Source organism: Marmota monax, unplaced genomic scaffold (assembly GCF_021218885.2).
Source record: "Marmota monax isolate L192 unplaced genomic scaffold, Marmota_monax_Labrador192_F-V1.1 WCK01_AAM20220418_F8-fsc00099, whole genome shotgun sequence".
NCBI lineage: Eukaryota > Metazoa > Chordata > Mammalia > Rodentia > Sciuridae > Marmota > Marmota monax.
Window position 1 is genome coordinate 2,301,669 of NW_026692126.1, and position 22,195 is coordinate 2,323,863.

Genomic DNA, 22,195 nt, shown 5'->3' on the forward strand with positions numbered 1-22,195 from the left:
ACTTCATATCAATGAACTGTACACTTAAAAATGGAAAAAGTGGTAAATTTTATGTTATGTATAATTATTGCAGTAAAACAAAACCAAAAAAAATATAGTCCACCTTGGTTCTCAAGGAGGATACATTCTAATAGGCAAAACAGAGAAATAATCATCAAGCAAAAATAAAAAAGGAAAACCTGACTCACTTTCTGAGGGTCAGAGAAGAGAGAAGGATTTTTTTGCTGCTATGAATAATGTCCCTTTTTTAGTCATCAACTTTACTACTTGACTTCTGCAGCATTTAAAAATGTTCAACTTCTCTTTTTTTGTGCAAACTGATTTTTCATTCATTTCCATGCCACCACTATTTTCTACTTCCCTTTTTACTTCTCTGGATGCTCCCTTTCATTCTGCTTCATGGGCTAATCTTTCTTTCCTCCTTAACTAACTCTGATTCATAGCTTCTTCCTCCATTCTCACTGCCATCACAACCTGAGTTCATGGCCTTGTCATTTTCAGCTTGGATTACTATTAACAGCTTCCTAGCAAATCTTCTAGTTTCCAGGCTTGGCAAACAAACACTGCCTACCACTTCCATTAATTCTCTGCATGGGGATTTTTGTGAAACATAAAGTAGACTCTATCACTCATCCTTAAACTGTTTCAATGGCTCCCTTAAGGGATTTCCCCACCCTTCTTTGTAACGTCTTTACTGAAATATAATTCACATATTGTAAAATTCACCCTTTAAATAATCCCATGGTTTTTAGTTTATTCATTGAGTTGTGCAACTACCACCACTATCTAATTTCAGAACACTTTTCAACATTCCAAAAAGAAACCCCACACCTATTAACAGTCATTTTCCATTCCTCTTCCCTCTAGCCCCTAGCATTCATCCACTTTCTGTCTCTCTGGATTTGCCCATTTTGGATACATCATATAAATGGAATTATACAACATATGGCACTTTTTGAGTCTGGCCACTTGAGCTTAATTAGCATAATGTTTTCTCAAAGTTTATTCATGTTGTAGTATGTAACAACAGTACTGCATTACTTTTTAATACCAAATAATATTCCATTGTATGAACACAGAACATTTTGTTTGTTCATTCATTAGCTAATGGACATTTGGTTTGTTTCTACCTTTTGCCTATTATGAATAATGCTGTTATAAACACTTACATATAAGTTTTTATATGGACATTTTTATTTCTTTTACATATGTATGTTAAGAGTAGAACTGCTGGGTTGAATAAACTCTATATTTAACATTTTGAGGAAGTGCTAACTATTTTCCCCTAGGGATTCCTAATGTGATTCTTTTTTAATATAATTATTAATACATATTTATGGGTTTCACTGTGACATTTCCATATACACATATATCTATTCCATGCTTTGTTTATGTCCAACAGCCCTCAACCCTCCCTTCTACAGGGCACAGGGTTCTTAAGACCCCCAAGCACTAGTGGAATGATGAGTCTTGCTCTGAGCCTGGAGGCACAGAGGTATGAGTGAGAGGTACAATGGAGAGTGGGTAGATGGAACTATAAATTCAATTGATTCTCTGTAGTGTAAGATTTAACAGAGTTTTTAATACAGTGGCTGGGATAAAGCATTCACTTTAGTAGTTTTAAAATGTACCTGCAATGGAAAAATAGATAGATGAAAGGATATTTAAAAAAAAAAAATCACACTCACTTGAGTAGATCTTCGTGTTTGCCGAGCTTGTCTGGAACGTGCTTTCCGTAAAGACTCTGCTTCCTCATCCCGTACAGGAGTCAGATAGGACCTACAGAGAAGTAGGATCTTTGCTGCATGACTTGGGGAATGACAAGGTGCTTCCACACACTGAAGGGATTCCTATGCGCTAAGGATGAATTAAGGCAAAGTCCAAATGGCAGAAATGCTATTCGCCATCAGTAAAAATCACTGAATTGAAGACATAATTTGTGAATGTGTTATTGTTCAGGTAGAACTGTACCACCTGTAAAAAAAGATTCTATTTCTTCTTTCCTTAATCCTTTCCTATAAGCCTTCAGAGAGAATATTTTCAGTATTTTGCCAATGAATGTGATGTTTGTTGTAAGATTTCTTTAGATACTACTTACTGAATCAGAGTAATTCCTTTCTATTTCTATAGGAAGCAGGCTAAGAATTTTTTTTTTTTTATCACTAGGTGGACTAAACTTTATTGAATGCTTTTCTCTCCTATATATTTATATGTTGTTTGTTTCTTTTCTTTTTTTTTTGGTGCTGGGGACTAAACTCAGCTCATATGTGCTAGACAAGCATTCTACCACTGAGTTACAACCACGGTCCTTTGTATTTTCTTTTGAGACACAGTCTCACTAAGTTGCCCAAGCTGGCCTTGAACTTGTGATCCACTTGCCTCAGCCTTTGTTTTACATTTTTATAATTTTCCTTTATTGACTTCATAGAAGACAGCCAGACTCTCATAGCTGCTTTTGCAGTCAATATATTTTAGTTGAAATATATTAAGACTAACTAGCCTTTCACAGATATACAGTTGCAAAAATGAGGAATATTGTGATTATTTTTTCAGATAACTGTGGATATTGTTTGATACTATACCAATGTGGAATCTGAAATGTATTAAGAGACTTTTCATATTCTGTTACATTAAGATGCATTGGTCTGGGCTGGAGCTGTGGTAGAGCACTCCCCTAGTACTCCTGAGGCACTGGGTTCAACCGCCAGCACCATGTAAAAAAAGCTAAATATACAAAATAAAGGTATTGTGTCTATCTACAATTTAAAAAATATTTTTAAAAAAGATGCATTGGTCTACCTTGCACTTTGGATCTTCTTATCTATACATGATTTTGTAACATTATATCTCCATTAGTCATTTGAAAAATATCAGTGTACCTAGTTATGCATATCTTCCTAATACTGACACATTTATTTATACAATTAAAAAAAGACATTCCTTAATATCACCTTTGACCTTAGAACAATCTACATAATAGGAAGATGTCAGTATTACAGTGACATATACAAGTTTTCTAAAATTCTAATTTTTGCTTAAAAGTTTAAATTTTATGATTAGCAACAAATACTTACCAGGCTCACTTGGTTCATTTTCAAGAAAATGTCTCCATAACCATAGTGTCATCATTAGTCATTATAAAATGGTGTTCCATGAAAAAAGTTAGTTCTCTTCTTCTGAGACTATAATCTTATGTTAGGCCTGACTGGCCACATTTCATGTATTTATTATCTTTTTCTGTATATCTTTTTATTTCTGTAAATTTCATTCTGGATATTTGCTACTGTCCCATCTAATCCTCTCTTTGGCAGGTTTGATGCAAACTAACCAATTGAATTTCCTAATTTCAGTTATTTTTCAGTTTAGAATTTCCACTTGATTCTTTTAATAGATTGCAATCCTCTGGTGAAATCCTCCATCTTATTTTTTTTGAATATATTAATCATAATTATTTTAAAGTCCATGTCTGATAATATCACTATCTGATCTGGTCCTATTATCTATTTTTTCTTTTGATCTTTTGGTAAATCGGTTTTATTTCCTGGTATAGCTAGTAACTTTTGAATTAACTCCAGATACAATTAATGAAAAAATGTAGTTTTAACTCACAGCACTAGAAGATGTCATCCTTCAGAGCAATTAGGTAAAAGTAGTTCTCAAACTTTGACTTGCCACAGAATCACTTGGAGAGATTCCACAACCCCAGAAGTTCTGCTTTGGTAGGGTTTAGGGTGGGAATCTAAGAATTTGCATTCCTAATTATTTCTCTGCTGATGATGCTCATTTATACTTTGAGAACCACGGGGATGAGGCAAATTTCCTTAATCCACTTTGAGACTAAGCTGACTGGAAGTCAGGCTTCAGTCTTTGCAGGGGGGCTGGTGTATTTTGGAAAAGCTGGTTTTTACATTTCCAGAGGTTGCCATCTATATGCTACAAGTCCATCATAAACAAATGATATGTATCAAAGAAGAGAGTGACTAACTTCTCCTTTGAAGGATGCAGTTGATTTAGTTGAACTAAAACCAGTCAGGTTTTAGTTCAAGTTTTACTTACTGTCTCTAATTGGGAATGGGATGCTCATACTATGGAACAATAGAACAGATAACTGGATTCTACTTCAATTACAAGTTTGCCTTAAAAGACTTAATCTTTTGGGACTTTGGTTTCTTCATTTATAAAATAAAGGGGTTGGTCTACAGTTTTTAAGGTCCCATTCAGCTTTAAGCCACAGTGAATCCATATTTATGCTGATTCTGGGCAAATGTCCTTGAAAACTTCCAGTTAAAATGCTTACTAACTGGTCTGGCCAAATAAACATTTTCCCTGAGTAGGGAGGGGTGGTTGGTTCAGTTGGACACTCTCCCCCATGCCAAATCCACAAATGCTCAAGTCCTATCTATAAAATGGTGCAGCACTTGCATATAATCTACAAACATCCTTCCATATACTTTAAATCATGTGTAGATTATCTGCAATACCTAATACAACGTAAATGCTATGATAATAGTAGTTATATTGTATTGTTTAGAGAATTTTGACCTGAAAAAAATTATGCATGTTCAGAAGAGATGCAGTTTTTTTTCCCTGATTAGTTTTTGATTTGCAGTTGGTTGAATCCACCAATTCAGAACCCATTGGTACAGAGGGCCTACTATACTAAATTTCCTATATTCCATATGCCATTTCCTTTTGTACTTGCAACAGAACTTTGTGTGACAATGGAAATTTATATATCTGAACAGCCCAATATGGTAGCCAGTAGTCATGTGTGGTTTCTGAGCACTTAAAATGTGGCTAGTGCAACACAGAAACTGATTTTTCATTTCATTTCAGTTAAACTTAAATAGTCACACACAACTACTGAATACCACACTGTAAAAAAAAAAAAAACTTGAAGTCCTGAAAAATCCAATTAAAAGATATTTATTGTCAGCCCCTTTCTTAAACCTGAAAATCAGATCCAACTCATACAACATAAACTTAACAAAATTTGTCGAGAACACAGTTTATTCACCAGCTAAGTTTAAAAGCAACTGATTTTATTTTCTTGTCGAAGTTCTCACTTTTCTTCTGTGTTTCCCAGAGGCAATATTACTGTAACCTTACATTTTTTATGTGGTACTTTTAAGTTTTATGAGGTTGTTCTGGGGCTCCCAACTTTAAGATATTTATAGATACAACAAACAGGAACAGGCTCACTGATGCAGCACACTCAGAGTTACTTTTTTGCTAATTGCAATGTTTGCACTCTGCTGTCTCCACATGCCTTATCCCATACCACCCCTCTTTCCCTCTTGCCCCTTTTGACACAGAGAGCTCCAAGAAAACAGACTGTTACCTCCTTGCGTAGGCCTGCATGGCAGAATGAAGGTCAAGAGATGAGTGGAGACGAAGAGCAAGGAAGGTAAGTGGCTGCTGGGAAAGATTGCAGTCTCAGCACCCGGTCTCCCTTGGAAACTAGAAAAGGCTTGCACTGCCACTGCTATCCAGCAACCCAGAGGCAAAGCCTGTAATTTGCTAAGAAGCTGCTACTAGAAAGGAGGAGGAGAAGGAAGGGGAGGAGAAATGGGGAGGAAGGCAAAATCTTGGGGCTCGGCAGAACCAATGCTACTAATAGTTCCGAAGATACCATTCCATTAGATGCATATTTTATACAGCGTACCAAACCAATCAATACTACTTCTCATCTGATAGACAGGGGAGGGAGAATTATTCCTCATGTAAAAGGAGGTACGCAAAAGAGCATTCTTGTTCTGGATACTATTTCATCTGCCCTTGGGCTATCCTAGTTGCTGCATTCATCCAAGTGAGCTATAAACATTGCCTCACAGGAGGCTCAGGCCTGGCCAGCTGGCAAATTTAAAGGGTGGGTGAAGAGACAGATTAAAAGGAAACACATGAGAGAAATGCAGGGACAGATTTCAGATCTGCTATAAATGGGTTAAATCTACATAGAGGGAGGCTATAAGAACTACTAAATTTGATAAGCTAGCTACAGATTTCTAGATCTAGTATATGTCACATATCAAAATGTGAACTGATTTTATGGTCTGGGATAATTGCATTCAAATGCATGTGTGTCTTTTTGACCTATTTCAACACTGACATCAGAGATGAGGTTTAAGTGAAGAAGGACCAGCAGGAGGAGGAGGAGGAAACTTCCTGCAGTCAATCTCAGCATTTCCTGAATTCTGTGAATCAAGAGTTCTCAAAATGAGACAATTTTGACCTCTCTTTCCCCAAAGGTAGGGTTAGGCAGAATTAGCTGTCTTGAAATGCCAATAGTACTGAGTTTGCAGGCATTGGGATCAGCACATTTTTTTTTCTGTAAAGACCCAAGTAATAAATCATTAGGTTTTACAGACTTTCTAGTGCCAAAGCAGTCCTAGATGATACATAAATCAGTGGATGAGCTGTATACTCACTGCTTGCCATTCTACCCTGGTGGAACTAAAGCCAGATGGCTTGTAAAGCTTCAAATATTTACTATCTAGTCCTTTTCAGATCATTTTGCTGATCCTTGCTCTAGTCCCTAAGTTCTAGAGCACCAAACTATGGCTCAGAGAACTCCTTTTGGGAGTCTGGTGTTTCTGTGATGTATCTTAGATAAATACTATATCATCTTGATTCTTTTCTTTTGGAATATTGATTGGTTCCATTAGAAACATGCCAGCCTCAAGTGCCAAAGCCACTTTCACAAAAACAATCTTTTACTTATGTAGGTCACTTTACAATTAGTTCACTGGTCAGAGCAGGTGTTGCTGATGCCAACAATAACAGATTCATGCACAAGGCCAGTGAGTGCTGCTTTACTGCATACCCACAGGCTATACCAACTGGACATGGCCAACTATCTCAAATATTTATCACTGATTACAAAATAGATCAGGACAAATTCAACTCTATGGTTAATTTTCTTTTAGTCAAGAAAATGCAATAAAGCCAACAAACAAAGTGTACTTGGAAATAATGTAACTCTCAAACAATAGGAGAATGGTTAAATAAATTACGGATCATTCATATGATAAAGTGTTATACAGACATTAAAAAACAAACTAAAAAGTACTACAGGGGCTAACTTGGAAAATATCTGTACATGGAAAATATAAAGAGCTTAAACCATTTTTTTAATTTAAAAGACCAACAACCCCAACAACAACAAATATCAATAAAACACATAATCAAGGAATTCACAAAATAGGAAGCCAGAAAAATCTACTAATGGACGAGAAAATGCTATTTTAGCTGCGCACAGTGGTGCACACCTGTCATCCCAGTGAGTCGGAAGACTGAGGCAGAAGGATTGTAAATTCAAGGCCAGCCTCAGCAGTTTAGCAAGGCCCTAAGCAAATTAGACCCTGTCTCAAAATAAGATATAAAAATGGCAGCTCAGCAGTTTAGCAAGGCCCTAAGCAAATTAGACCCTGTCTCAAAATAAGATATAAAAATGGCTGGGGGATGTGGCTCAATGATTAAGGACCTCTGGGGAGGGAGGGAGGGGGGGAAGGGGGAGGGAGGGAGGGAAGGAAGGAAGGAAGGAAGGAAGGAATGTTGTTTCACTAGTATCAAGAAAATGCAAATTAAAACAAGAAGAAACTACATTTTCCTTAGACTGGCAAAATATTTTTAAAAAAAAACCAACTATGTCAAGTAGAAAGAACTAGCAACTTTTATACAGTGTTAGTGATACAAAGAAGGTAGCAATATATACTCACTTCTTCAGACCAGAAATTGATTTGAAAATATATACCCTTTAGGAAACTCTTGCACATTTATACAAAGAAATATGAACAAGAAGTATGCAGTAACATCATTAATGTTAGAAAAAAGAAGACCTTAACACAGGAAAAAAAAAAGAAAAGATAGACTAAAATAAGCATTTAAGGTGAATGCTGGGTAAAAACAGTAAGTTTCAAAATAATGTATGCAAAGTGTAAAAATGTAAAAAATATTTGTGTGTGCATAAATAAAATAATAACAACAATAAGTTTAAGAATGATAAATATCAAATTCAGGATATTTATATTCAGATGGTGACTACCTGGTAGAGAGGGTGTTAAGAGATGAGATCAGGGTCTACAGGGGCTTAAGCCATATATTCTCAATAATTTATTTAAAAAGAACAAGCAATTTGGCAAAACATTGGGACCTGATCAAACTAACTTGGTATTTGTAATGTTTAATAATTAAAAAAAAGAATAAGTATAATAACACTATATCTCAAACAACTTATAAATATTTTAGCAGTAATATTACTGTAGGTGAAAATGTAATTTTTATTTTCTACTTAAAATATAGTTATGGTGGATAATTTTGTAAATGAACTTTTTAAGAGTTAAGGTTAACAAACCTTTAACCCTGAAAAGTGATCATTAATATAAAAAGAACTCTTGCAAGCCGAAAAGATACATATAACAGAGAGATATTCATATTTCACAATGTGGAAAACTTAAAGACTAATAGATTTACAGACTCCTCTACTCTCACCAGCTCCTAGAAATTACTTTCTAGCTGCTATAATCACTAGCATGGCCTTTATTGGGGGAAAAAAAAAAAAGCGGGGGAGAGTGTTGGGGGAGTACGGGGATCGGGGGAGTAGGAAAAGCTCCCATACCTGTGGTTCTTAACCTGTACTAAACACTAATACCTTTAACAATCAGATAAAAACTGTAACTCTTTCCCAGAATAAAAGTACTTACATGTACACAAAATTTGCTAACAATATCAAGGATTTCTGTACTTTATCTTAGCTCAGATTAAAGGGGGCAGGGTCTAGAAGGTAAACCAGATTTACCTTCAGAGGAGGCCTATAGGTCTATTAACTTAATTTTCCAATCACCTATACTTTGCAGATGTATCAAAGTCCTTTAATTAAGACTGTGGGTGGAGGAAGGAGAGTGGGAAGAGATGGCTGATGTGTACAGGGGTGGTACAGCTGCATGGGAGGAATCACAGAGTAGTAGGATAACCATGATTCAAAACAATTAATTGAACACTTCAAAATAGTTAATAGAGGAATTTTGAATATTTCTGACACAAAGAAATGATAAATGTCTGAGGTGAGAGATACACCATTTGCCCTGGTCTGATCATTACGCATTGTACACATGTATTGAAATGTCACACTGCACCTGATAAACATATGCAATGATTATGTGTTAAAACTTTTTAACTTAACTTTTTGAGTTTTTAAGTCAAAACTCAGTGACACTGTTTAAAGTCATGTTTCCTATGGTATAATTTACATGCAGGAAAATTTGCCCTTTTTAGTATATTGGTCTGAGAGTTTTAGCAAATGCACACAGTCCCATGTATTGTATCACCATAATCAAGATAGAGGATAGTTCCATCATCCCTCTAATTCCCTCATGACACTTTATAGCCATCACTTCCCACCAGCTAAGGGATTTTTTTTTTAATTGCAGAAAAAAAAATTAAAATATACTATTGAAGAAATGCATAGAATTTTCATTCAAATTTAAAAATAATATGTAATATAACAATTACCTTAGCCCACTAAGTTAGACATTGGATACTACAATAGATTGTAGATTATAAAAACAAAAACGGGGGGGGGGGGCTTTAAGATCTAGTGAATGAAATTCCTTATATTCTAACCAGTGCTTGCCACTGTGATCAAGTTCCAGGAAGGTGGAGACCACTCTTTGTCATTACATTACCAATACTGAGCACTGAGCCTGCCCTAGGTTAGGTATTCCAAAACAATTACTGGATTAAGTTATGAAAAAAATTCAGAATCTGGACTATTAGTTTTGTCCTAAGGTTGGCCCCAATCTCCAACCAAATAGTTGCTTATTTGCCATTTTTAAAGTTTAGTCAATAGTATGTCGATCCATTTTTTTCATATTCAGCCATCTTCCCATCTTGCCGTTTTTGACTTATAAAAAATGAAGGTTTGAAGGTTTGCCTGAAAACTGGATCTTGTGGGGAAGATGAACATATTAAGTAGTGATAATTAAAATTGAAGACAGCAAAATGCCACAAATAGTGCTCTGGAGAGGAAACCTGATACTGGCTGGGAGACTCAGGAATAAAACATCACAGTGAGGTGATCTGAGTAGAACAAGTGGCTTCCTAGAAAACAAGGGGGTACAACAATTCCTGGGGCCACCTTCTCAGATTTTAAGTAGTAGACAGTGACCTAGCAGGAACAACAATCCCTGCTGTGGCACTGTAAGGGTGGACTGGCTGTGGGGCGCGGTTGGGGGTTGCTCTGAGGGGAAGAAGGCCAAAGGTCTAGGCTGGGAGGCCTGAAACAACTGGACAGTGCAGGTACAGAGGAGACAGGGACTTGATGGATTCTTGAGAATGGCAGGACTTGGTGACAGATTAAAGGTGAGTAGTGGAGAAGGAAAAGGTTTCTAGTTTGATCTCCAAGTTTCCCAAATGGGTGACACTTATGCAGGACCATAAACAAAGATTTTCTTTTTCTTTTTTTTTTTTTAAACATGACTTTTTTTCTTGCCTTTTAAAGGTCAGAGGGAAGACTTATTTGGTTTATTTTGTTTATACCCTCTTTCCAAAGAGGACTTGAAAAACCCTTAAAGAAATGCAAACCTGTAACTATTCTTTACACAAAGAAATAAGAGGGGAAGAAAAATAATGGTCTCAAATGGCTTGTCATGGAATACTCACTAGAAGTCAGGCACTATCCTGAGCTCTTTACATGCCATTTTATGAAGAATGGGAGAGAAGTCTGGACTTGAGACAAGAGATTGAAGTGACTACTGAAGCAGCTGGAGTGGATAAGGTCAGCTGGGGAGAGTCACAGACAGAGAAACAAAGGACGCTTGTAGAATGATGTTTAAAGATGTTACAGAGGAAAAACAGCTAAGAAGGGACACAAAGGAGAAGCAATCAGAAAAGACAGAAGTAATCCAGGAAAGAATGGTATCAGAGAGGCCATGGTAGAATAAAAATTTAAGAAAGTAATAGTCAAAATTATAAAATGTTGCTGAAAGTTCAAGGTAAAAGATGAAGTGACCACGAAATCTGATACAAGGATCTTCACAGGACCATTTAGCAGAGCAATTTCACTGGATATGCAGGTGTGGCAGAATTTCTCTTCTAATAGAAGAGCGAAAAGGAGGTCAGGAAGTGGATAAAGTGAAATTAGAGTCCCCCCAACTTTTCTGTATAAGGGATTGATCGCAGAGGTGTTTTATTACTGAGCCACATCCCCAGCCCTTTCTTTATTTTGAGACAGGGGTCTCACTAAATTTTGGAGGCTGACCTTGAACTTGGAATCCTCTTGCCTTGGCTTCTGAGCCTCTGAGATTATAGGCATGCACCACTACCTCTGTGCCTGGCAAATTAGAGGACTTTCAAAGACTAACAGCAGAGGAAAAAGTGAAATATGGCAACACCAGAGGGCAGTGCAGGGCTAAAGGTGAGTTCCATCAAGATGGGAAAGACAAGCACCTGTCAAGGACAAATGGTCTTTACACAGGGAAATCTGTGTCATAGATAAAGCTAAGCTTACAGTTTTGCTTCCCATTATTTATGAATTTTGTGTGCCAAGTGGTTTCTTTTAAATACCATCAGCTTCATTATAAAGGAACTTGGTTCTTGAGGGATCTTTCAGCTATTACTGTATTTTATTTACATGTCAATGATCAGTAACCCATTTTCAGCACAAGTGCACAGGGATTGTGAATCGTATCCTATTTCCCTTTCAGGTTAGAAGACTAAGATTTCCTAAGAGGAAATAAATTAAAGAACTGGGTCAGTATATTGCCCAGGGTTATCTAAGAGACTCTAAGGAAGAAAATGAATTGTTTAAAGTAGAATCAGAAATGATTCATGCAATTGCTGTCAGCTAATTCCAATTTTTCAAAACTTCTTTAAATAGAAATATACATACCCAATACTCTAGAACTCTCCCAACAGTAAACTTCTTAACCCAGCATCCTTACCCAAAACTGGACAGGTGGCCTGTAAGACAACCTCTCACTTGGTTCTCCAAGTCTCTGGTATTACAGGCATGTACCACTGCACCCTGCTACCTAGACATTCCATTCTATACCACTCACCTTCTCTGAACTCCTAACATACCTACCTGAATGCAATTTTGCACTCAAGGATGTATTATTCTCTAATAAGTACTCATGGTTTGCTATGTATAAATTTGATTATTAAATATTTTTATTTTAGATTAAAATTTTTTTTCAGTTGTTGGTGGACTTTTATTTATCTGTATGTGATGCTGAGAATCAAACCCATTCTAGGCAAGTGCTTTACCACTGAGTCACAACCCCAGCCCTGATGTACTGAATCTTGATGGTACAACGTGGGGCATATGCCTTTCTTATCATAACCCACTGTTCTTAGCACAACATGGAGCACACAAATGGTGAGAGTCACTGATGGTTTGGAATTCTGTGATTTTTAGAATCCAATATTATCTATAGATCTCCTAACGTCACCAAATTGCCAATTAAGAAACTCAGACTAGGGGAGTTACATGGCTTGCCTGAGAAGGCATAAGTTGTATGCTTTGCTTAAGGGTAAATGAGGTATCCTTCTTGCAACCCAGGGAAGTTTTTTGTTTTTTCTTTTTAACCTTGTGCCTGCTTCTCTATTTTGAAGAAGCACCAGAGTGGAAGTTCACAAAGGGCCTCCACATTTCAGAAAATATTTGCACTTCTTATATCAATACACTTAAAATGGAATGGGGGAGATAAAGCTCATCTGAAAACTGATTCAAACACAAAACAGGGACTTCAGGAGCAATGCACCAAGATCAATTGACATTCCTCTGCTGCCATCTTATGGACATAGATGATTATAACACAGGGCTTATTTTCATTTAAGAAAATGTTATTCAACATTGACACATCTATGTATTAGGCTCTGTGGTGAGAAGAAAACCCTACAGAAAAGCAGCACCACAAAGTTCACAGTGTAGTGAATGAAGAGCAACAACATATTATTTATCTGATTAAACTAGTCGGAATAACAGTACTACTGAAGAACAAATCTGATTTCAGCCTGGAGATGGGGAGCAGGATAGTGAGCAGTAGGGTTTAATCTGTGGGAGTTCTTATGCATGAATAATGTGTTAAGTAGAGAAGGTGAGGGCGGGGGAACCATATTCCAGGGAAAAGGTTTCGAATGGACAAAGGAAGAGGATTGTTAAGGTAGAATGAATTCAGGAAATGTCTAAGTTTTATATCTGGGTAAGCTGATGCAATTACTAAGGCTATAAAATACAGGAAGAGTAGAAAGAAAAGGATGAGAAGGATAGGGAGAATAGTACAGTTCTGGGTAAGGTGAATTCAGAGCCTGATGAAAGGTAGCCATAGTGGCTTGGGGAGGCTGAGACAGGAGGATAAGGAGTTGAAAGACAGTCTCAGCAACATAGCAAGACCTTGTATAAGTAAACAAACATTTTTAGAAGAACCTGATGAGTATTCTCTCTACAGGACTAAAATGACTAATAATTGTCAGCAGGATTTTCGAGACTGCCTGGCTTAGCATGATTTTGAATTTTGCTCGGAAACTGGTCCTCTGCATATACAAGATCAATTAGGAAGCTTCTCATCTTATAGATGGAGAAAAATGTTTACTTTCATCAATATTCATCTGATTGTAAAGTTTGTGGTAAATAAACAGCTTTTACACAGACCTCAATAAATTCCCCTCTTCATTTTATAATTTCTTCTTCAAAGTCCAGTTCAGTTTGCAAAGTGCCCTTCACCTATATAAACCAGCTTCTCTCTCTAATTTCTCTAAATACCTGACAATTTTTATTTAAAATATATAGTATGAAAAATTTAAAACAAAAAAGAATACAATCACTACCTGCGTATTCTTACCATCCAATTTAAGAATAATAGTACCAATACCAATTTCCTCTTAAAAGGAGAAAATTTGGGGCTGGGGTTATGCTTAGTGGTAGAGCGCTTGCCTAGCATGTGTGAGGCCCTGGGTTCGATTCTCAGCACAACGTATAAACAAATAAATAAACAAAGGTCCATCGGTAACTAATAAAAATTAAAGAGAGAGAGAGAGACAGACAGAGAGAGAGAGAGAGAGAGAGAGAGAGAGAGAGAGAGAGAGAGATCCTACTTCTTGAATTTCTTAATTGTCTTCGGTAACCTCAACCTCTTTGGTCTGATTCTTAGATCAAAGCACATGTTTAAATTCATTAAGAATATGAAGAAAAAAAAAGAAGTTCCAAAAGCAGTTATTCTGAACACTTCGTATCTTATTCCTCCTACCTACCTTCTCCTTCTCCTCCAGTCACAACACTAAAACAATCTATGCAACAAGTCAGCTTCCCAAAGAACCATCAGAAAAGGAGGACAGAGTACAAACATATATACAGAATATCTAAGCTGTCAGGCAGAATTTTTTTTTTTACCTGTTGCTTCTGCCATTCCATGTCAAGCACTTGCTGAAGTCTCAGTTCAGAATATCCAAGTTAGCCTTCAAATACTGAGTATTAGGAAACTTTGGCAGAGGCTTGTCTCAATTCCCTGGAACACACAGATCAACTTCCTGTGCTTCTGATTTTCATAAAATGAGGAATGGCAAGGCACTCAACTGCCAGATCAAATCAATCCACATGAGGTAAAGCTACTTCAGACACACCTTGCCACACACCTGTGCAGCTGCATTCCCATAAGTCCAAGTTTCAACAAACAGGTGGCCACTCCTCTAGTTGTTCTTCCCCAGTAAACACCAGAACCCATTTTATGAGATTGTTTTTAAAGCAGTGGTCTTTTGATAATATGGGAAAATGAACTGGTAGACAGGAAGTGGGAGGGGGAATAAGGGCACACGATTTTGGCCCCTCCCATGTGTTGCTAATTCAGCTCTGAAAAAAGAATCACTTTATCAGAAGGAGATTAACTGTGAAGACATGGCTGATAAGGGCTTTTGAGTAGCAGGTGTTAAGTGACTGCTCTCTGAATTGGCTGAGGAATGGGAGCAGAACCAGAGGCTCTGCTGCCTCAGGGAATGAACTCTTGTCCTTTCTCCTAAGTGCAAGAGTCCTGAGGGGTGGATTGTTTTAAACATCCCCTCCTAAACTGTTGAGGACTTGCATGACAAATGCCATTGTCTCTGGAAAATGAAGTGAGGTTATGTTTTAATGGCAATGTTCAGCAACAGAAATGGCAAAAGAGTAGCAGACTTTTAATTCAAGGCCCTAAATTTCATTACAGTTAACTCTTAGGAGACAGCACCCAGGTCTTCCTTCCCAGAATTAGTATTGCTAAACAATACTGATGTTATTTTTAAACCCCCAAGTATATCATTCAATGGTAACTACCATGATTCTAAAAGAGTTGCTTCATCCTCAAAAGAAATTCCATATGCATTCATTGCCCACTTCATGATTTTAAATATAGATTGCCAGCCTCATTCTTACTAAACAAATAGCACCACATTCTATCACACCTAAAACACATCTAAAAATTAGTTACAAGATGCATTACTGCTTTGTTTATTGTTTTTTTTTTTTTTTAAAGAAGTGTCAGTAAACCTATCACAATGCTTTCTTTTCTTTTAGTCTTTGTGTCAGGGATTGAACCCACACATGCTTGCTTATAATCTTATAGCTCAATTAACATTTAAGTTACTAAAAGACATCTTTAAGATGCATTTACCTAGACATATTTAGAATCAGCAATACACAAAACCCAGTGGATACAACAATATGGAACCCTATCTCTACAAGAATCAGTTGCTACCATTATCCACATGCTTAGCTCACTAGCTGTTGCCTAAATGTCCAAGATTCCTGGACACCTCTTGGTGAGGGAAGAAATGGCATCAGAAGATATGCACATGGTTGCACTATATTACCATGAAGAAGATTTTCCCCTTAGATATCCATGAAGTATGTCCCAACAATGCGTTACATTGTAAATATAGGCATATCTTGTTTCCTTGTATTTTGCTTTGTTGCACTTTACATGTTATGGTTTTTACAAATTGAAGGTTTATGGCAACCCTGCTTTGAGTAAGCCATTTTTCTAACAGTGTGTGCTCATTTCACTTCACTGTGTCATAATTTGCTAATTATCACATTTCAAATTTTTTCATGATGATTATATCTGTATGGTGATCTGTGATCAGTAACATTTCTTTGGATCTCTATAACCAGGCCTATATAAGATGGTGAACTTGATTGACAAATGTTGTGTGTGTTCTGACTGTTCTGCCCACTGGCTATTTCCCATCTCTCTCCCTCTCCCCAGGCCTCCCTTTTCCCTGAGATGTAACAACAATGAAATTAGAACTATTAATAACTCCACCATGGCCTCTAAGTGTTCAAGTGAAAGGAAGAGTCACGTATCTTTCACTTTAAATCAGAAGCTAGAAATGATCAAGCTTAGTGAGAAAGGTTTGTTAAAAGTGAGAAAGTCTGAGAGCTTAGTTTCTTGTGCCAGTTAGCCAATTTGTGAATGCAAAGAAAAAGTTTTTGAAGAAAATTAAAAGTGCTACCCTAGAAATGATAAGAAAGAGAAACGGCCTTATTGCTGATATGGAGAAGATTTTAGTGGTCTGGATAGAACACCAAACCGGTCACAGCATTCCTTCAGGGGATCATTTAGGGCAAGACCCTAACTTTCTTCCATTCTAGCAAGGCTGAGAGGTGAGGAAGTTGCAGAAGAAAAGTCTGAAGCTTGCAGAGGTTGGTTCAGGAGGTTTAAAGAGAGAAGCCACTTCTATAACATCAAAATGCAGGTGAAGCCACAGTGCTGATGTAGAAGCTGCAATAAATCATCTACAAGATCCAGCTAAGATAATTGATGACGATGGCTGTGCTGAACAACAGATTTTCAATGCAGATGAAATAGCTTTTTATTGGAAGGAGACACCATCTATGAAATTCATAGCTAGAGAGGAGAAGTCAATTCCTGGCTCAAAGCTTCAAAGAACAGGCTGCCTCTCTTGTTAGGAGCTAATGCATTTATCTATCTGGTGCCTTTAAATTGAAACCAACACTCATTTACCATTCTGAAAATCCTAGGGTCCTTATAAACTATACTGAATCTACTCTGCCTGTGTTCCCTAAATAGAACAACACAGCACATGTGTTTACAACATAGCTTACTAAATATTTTATGCCCACTACTCTGAGACCTACTACTCAGAAGAAAAGATTCCTTTCAAAATATTACTGCTCATTGACAATGCACTTAGTTACCCACCAGCTCTGATGGAAATACACATAGAGATTAATGTTGTTTCATGACTGTTAACACAACACCCATTCTGCAGCCCATAGATCAAAAAGTAATTTTTACTGTCAAGTCTTATTATTTAAGAAATACATTTCATAAGGCTACAGCTGTCATAGATGGTGATTCCTCTGATAGATCTGGGCAAAGTAAATTGAAAACCATCTGGAAAGTATTCACCATTTCAGATACCATTTAAGAACAATGATGATTCATGGAAGGAGGTTGAAATATCAACATTAATAGGAGTCTGGAAGAAGCTGATTCTGACCCTCATGGATGACTTTGAAAGGTTCAAGTTTTCAATTTACAGATGCGTTGGAAATTGTAAGAGAACCAGAGTTAAAAGCAGAGAAAGAGACTGAACTGCTGCCTCTCACAACAAAACTTATATAGATGAGGAGCTTCTTATGAATGAGCAAAGGAAACAGTTTCTTCAGATGGAGTCTACTCCTGGTGAAGATGCTGCAACCACTGCTGAAATTAAAGGATTCAGAATCTTACATAAACTTAGCTAACAAATCAGGGGTAGGGTTGAGAGGACAGACTCCAATGTGGAAAGTTCTATGGTAGGTAAAATACTATCAAACAACATCTCACTCTTCTAAGAAATCTTTCATGAAAGGAAGAGTCAATTGATGAGGCAAATTTCATTGTCTTATTTTAGGAAAGTGTCATAATGACCCCAGTCTTCAGCAACCACCACTCTGACCAGTCAGCAGCCCTCAACATCAAGACAAGACCCTCCATCTGCAAAAAGATTATGACTTGCTAAAGGCTCAGAAAATCCATTGCATTTTTTAGCAATAAGATATTTTAAAATTAAGGTATGTATTTTGGTTTTTTAAACATAATGCTATTGCACACTTAACAGACTATAATACAGTATAAACATAGTGTTTATATGCACTGGGAATCCAAAACATTTGCTTTTTTACAATATTCACTTCATCGAGGTGGTCTGGAACCAAACCTGTACTATGTCTGAGGTATGCCTATAATAGATAAGGAGATAAAATGCAAGACAAGTGGGCTTAAAAGAAGAACACAGTCTTAAAACATTGAGATACAGGATCCCTATAATATATAGGGTTTAAAAATTAAATAAAACAACCTGAAATCTAAAATAGTAGCAATAGTTAACACTCTGGGAGTAGATCTTGGCTCTGCTGAAGTTAGACACAGATCTTAATGAAAGTCCGCAAAGCATTTTACTGGTAGCAATATAACTAGTTATTATGTGTACATATCCCTAAATTATTTTAAAGTTTGAGAAGAACTTTTACATAGTATGCTTCTTTTAATCCTCAAAATAGCCCATGAGATAGGCTTGGGAACATTTGGGTCATACATGAATTATTTGATTCCTACAACAAGTTTACAAAGTAGGCACTGCTATCCCTCTTTTACATATGAGGAACGGGTCAGAAAGGGAACCTGATTTACCCCAAATCACACGGCAAGTAAGAGGCTGAAGTGGAATTTTCTTAATCAATTCTGTGCACTGCCCACAGAGTCCGGCCTTTTACAGTGGCCCATGGGTAGCCCAGTCCCTCAGGTAGCAACTTATCATCATTATCATTTCAAAAACAGTCATGTTCTGAAGAAAAAATTCAAATTTAAAAGATTTAACACTAAAGGCAGTTCTGTCTGTATGGTGTCTTTAGCCTGGTGAAGCTTCTTGTCATTCTGCTACCTAAGGACTGGGGGCCCCAAGCAGTGGATCACTTTTCTTTCTATTCCAGAACTGTTTGGAGCATAATCCAATTGTATTAACAACCCAGAGACTTCCAAAATGACAACTTGCTAATCATCTGAGCCTTAAGCAAGCTATAATCTTCTTGTGGGTGGAGGATGTTGTCGTGATGTTGATGGCTGCTGAGCCATCAGGGTAGTGGTTGCTGAAGATTGTGGAGTCCCTGTGGCAATTTCCTAAAATAAGACAATGAAATCTGCCTTATCAGTTGACTCTCCCTTTCACTTAAGATTTCTCTGTAACATAAGATGCTGTTTGATAATATTTTACTCACAATAGAAAATGTACCTACTACCATATATATTTCACTCTCTTCCTGTTCAATATATTCATACTTAGAGAATAATCATGTGAGTAGAGAAATTTATTTAGTAAATTAAATTGGTAAATTCAGCATCGCTGCAGACCTCAAGATAAAGAAAACACTCACTTGACAACAACAACAACAACAACAACAAAAGAGAGATTAAGAGAAGTCTGTGAAATCTCTTCTCTAGAGTACTTTTTTGAATTGATAACTGTCTACAGCTTGGGATAGGGATGAACACATGATAAAAACCATGACTCAAGAGTTTAGTTGGTTGGTATATATTTCTAACATCTCAAAGACGATGCCAAATTAATCTGTTGACAGCCTCATGTTAGCAGGATTAACTACCTAGCTTACAACACCATAAGAGATTCAAGAAGGGGGTTGAATATGGGTGGTGTATGTGACCCAACCAGTAGTGACCATATCCTGAGAAGCAAAGCAGAGTCACATATAATTTGGGCTATTTGGGAGAGACAAGCAATTTTAGCTTCTTGTGGAGAAAAACTATTAAAGCCATTTCTATAAAGAAAAGTAAGGCCATAAAACTAATTTAAAATTCAGGGCTGCTGGGGGAGGAGAAAAGCAAGAAAAGCAAAGGCAGACACTATCAGACTCTAATATTAGCCAAGGGAATTGTTTATATTTTGTTGCTAAGGAAAACTTGGAGCTTTGGAAAATGAACCCAACCACTACACTATGACAGCTGCTGCTTGGCCCTGGTATCCCTGCAGAATTATCTGCCAACTTGCCACTTGCCTATCCTGTTGTCTGCCAGTCAATTCAGTCCCTTTATAATCAGATGACCCTGTTGGTTTTCATAGTTCCCAGGATAATCCAAAGACTGGATGGTGGTGATTACAGTGCCAAGAAGGTAGAGACTGTTGCATTCTGGAATGCGGATTAAGACAGGCTGTCCCTGATTCAAAAACCTTTATCCTGAATTCAAAAGCTGTAGTTGGTGTGTTCAATGAAGAAGAGGCCTGGGAGAGGTCTCCACTATGCCTCTCACTCAAGGTGTGATACTAAATGAATTACTCTGCTCACAAGGCCTCAGCATTCCCATGTATCAAGCAGGGAGCATACCTCCTATTTCTTTCCGTCATGTAAAGAGAATATATTTGAGTACACTTTAGACTTACAGAGCTGGGGCAGGGGTTGGAGAGTAAGGGGGAAGGAACTTTGCAAAGCTATGATTATGTCGTTGAAAATAACAAACTGTTTCAGAAGTTCTGCCATGAGCTATGTAAGAAAAATCACAAATTATTTAGCATCATGCAAACTTTGAATCTCAGGCTATTACAATTACTCTTCAATAGCCATAGCCATCTCCACAGACTTATATTGTAGGAGAAACTATGGTCCCTAGAGTTAATTTTAGTCAAGTCCTCTTTCTCCTTCTGCCCCATTTTAAGAGTAATACTTTATCACTCTGGAACTTTGGACTGTTGGGTCAGGCTATATGGACAATGACCAAACAGACTCCATTTTACCTTGAGACTCCATGTCATGTAAGAAATCATTCTCCCATGGGAAGACCCCACCTTTGTACCTACTTGACAATTACTTAGCATAGCATATTGGCAATGCAAAACAGCAAAATTGTTCCTTCTATTATTATATACTGTACTTGTACAATGTACCCTAACCGCATAGAATGTTAATGTTTGTCTAAACATTAGAAACCATTCCTTAACTTGCACTCAAACTAGGGTCATTTTGACCCGCTTCCCCTTCTGCTTATGATTTTAGATCTCATGATTTTTGTTTACAGTTTTGAATCATAGCAACAGACACTTATGATTAATGTACTGACATTCTTTAAAAAGTGTACTCTAACTCCTGGAGGGGGTCAAAGGGTGTAGACTTGCAGCCTAGCCCTTGGCCCTCCAGCTGGTGAATAAAATGTTCCGTCTCCTGTTTTAAGATCGACTTGGTGATTTACTGGAATCTTGCAAAACAGGACATTATAGAAAAAGAAAATTAAAAACCATCCAGAACCCTCCCCCCCAAAAAAAACCAGTGTTCACCATTCCATATTTACTACTATCTAATATCATAAAGTATCCTTTAATAACTATCTTTGTTCATATAACAACATATCTGTAGTTAACAAACTGAATAAAGATCTGTTACCAGAGGGTGTAAAGTTGAGACTGATTTTTGACCAACTGTATACACATACTCACTTATCCCCTCTTGGAACAAAACCTTCTCTGCAAAGGAGAGCCAGCTGTGAAATTTAATGGTAAGACCCATTCTCCAGGTCCAAGTGCTCTAATCACAGTGGCAAATGGAGATTATTTCTGAGAGATGACTTTCCACTAGTTATGTCTTGCTGTGGCCAGTTTCAAAGCCCCATTTATCCCAATGCTCACTAATTGTTTCAAATTGGACCTGTGAACACAGGCTTCAGGCCTTCATCATGGTTTCTCAGCAGGAGTCAAGATATTTCCACAATGAGCTGATTACAGAGAAAGCTGCAGCTTCAAAGAGAAGAATTAGCACACAGCATGTTCTTTCAGAAGGAAAGTTTAGCTGTTTTCAAAACATCTCATTTTATTTTCTTTCAGCTTAAGCATGTCTAGATGGAGAAACTAAGTGACTTTAATTCTGTAAAGGCTAAATGGTGTGTTTTATTTGATCAAGTCATTCTCCTGCTGAAAATTCTTCAGTGATATTCCATAGCTCTGAGAATAGAAGATGATCAAGTTTCTTAGCATTGCACAGACAAAAAATCTACATGATTTGGTTCCTGACTACATTTCTCCATAATTTCCAAAGTAAGTGCAGTAGAATACCAATCTTATATTCCTTTGAGGGAAAAGAACCTATTCTACAGGCAAAAAATTCAGACTATGCTGCAAATTCTAACTATTCCTAAACTCTACTCTATACCCCGCCCCCACC

At 37.1% G+C, this 22,195-nt stretch overlaps 1 protein-coding gene across 10 annotated transcripts in view; it reads right to left on the minus strand.

Moving 5' to 3' along the window:
* Ppp1r12b (protein phosphatase 1 regulatory subunit 12B) overlaps positions 1-22,195 on the minus strand; it is a 198,770-nt gene that overhangs the window by 89,397 nt on the left and 87,178 nt on the right. For all 10 annotated transcript variants that reach the window (XR_009228721.1, XR_006856058.2, XM_058585822.1 and 7 more), the window contains one exon: positions 1,689-1,779. Coding sequence is in view for 7 of the 10 variants with exons in the window: in XM_058585822.1 (XP_058441805.1) it covers positions 1,689-1,779 (91 nt within the window). In the remaining 3 variants the exon portion in view is untranslated. The remainder of the gene's footprint in view (positions 1-1,688; positions 1,780-22,195) is intronic.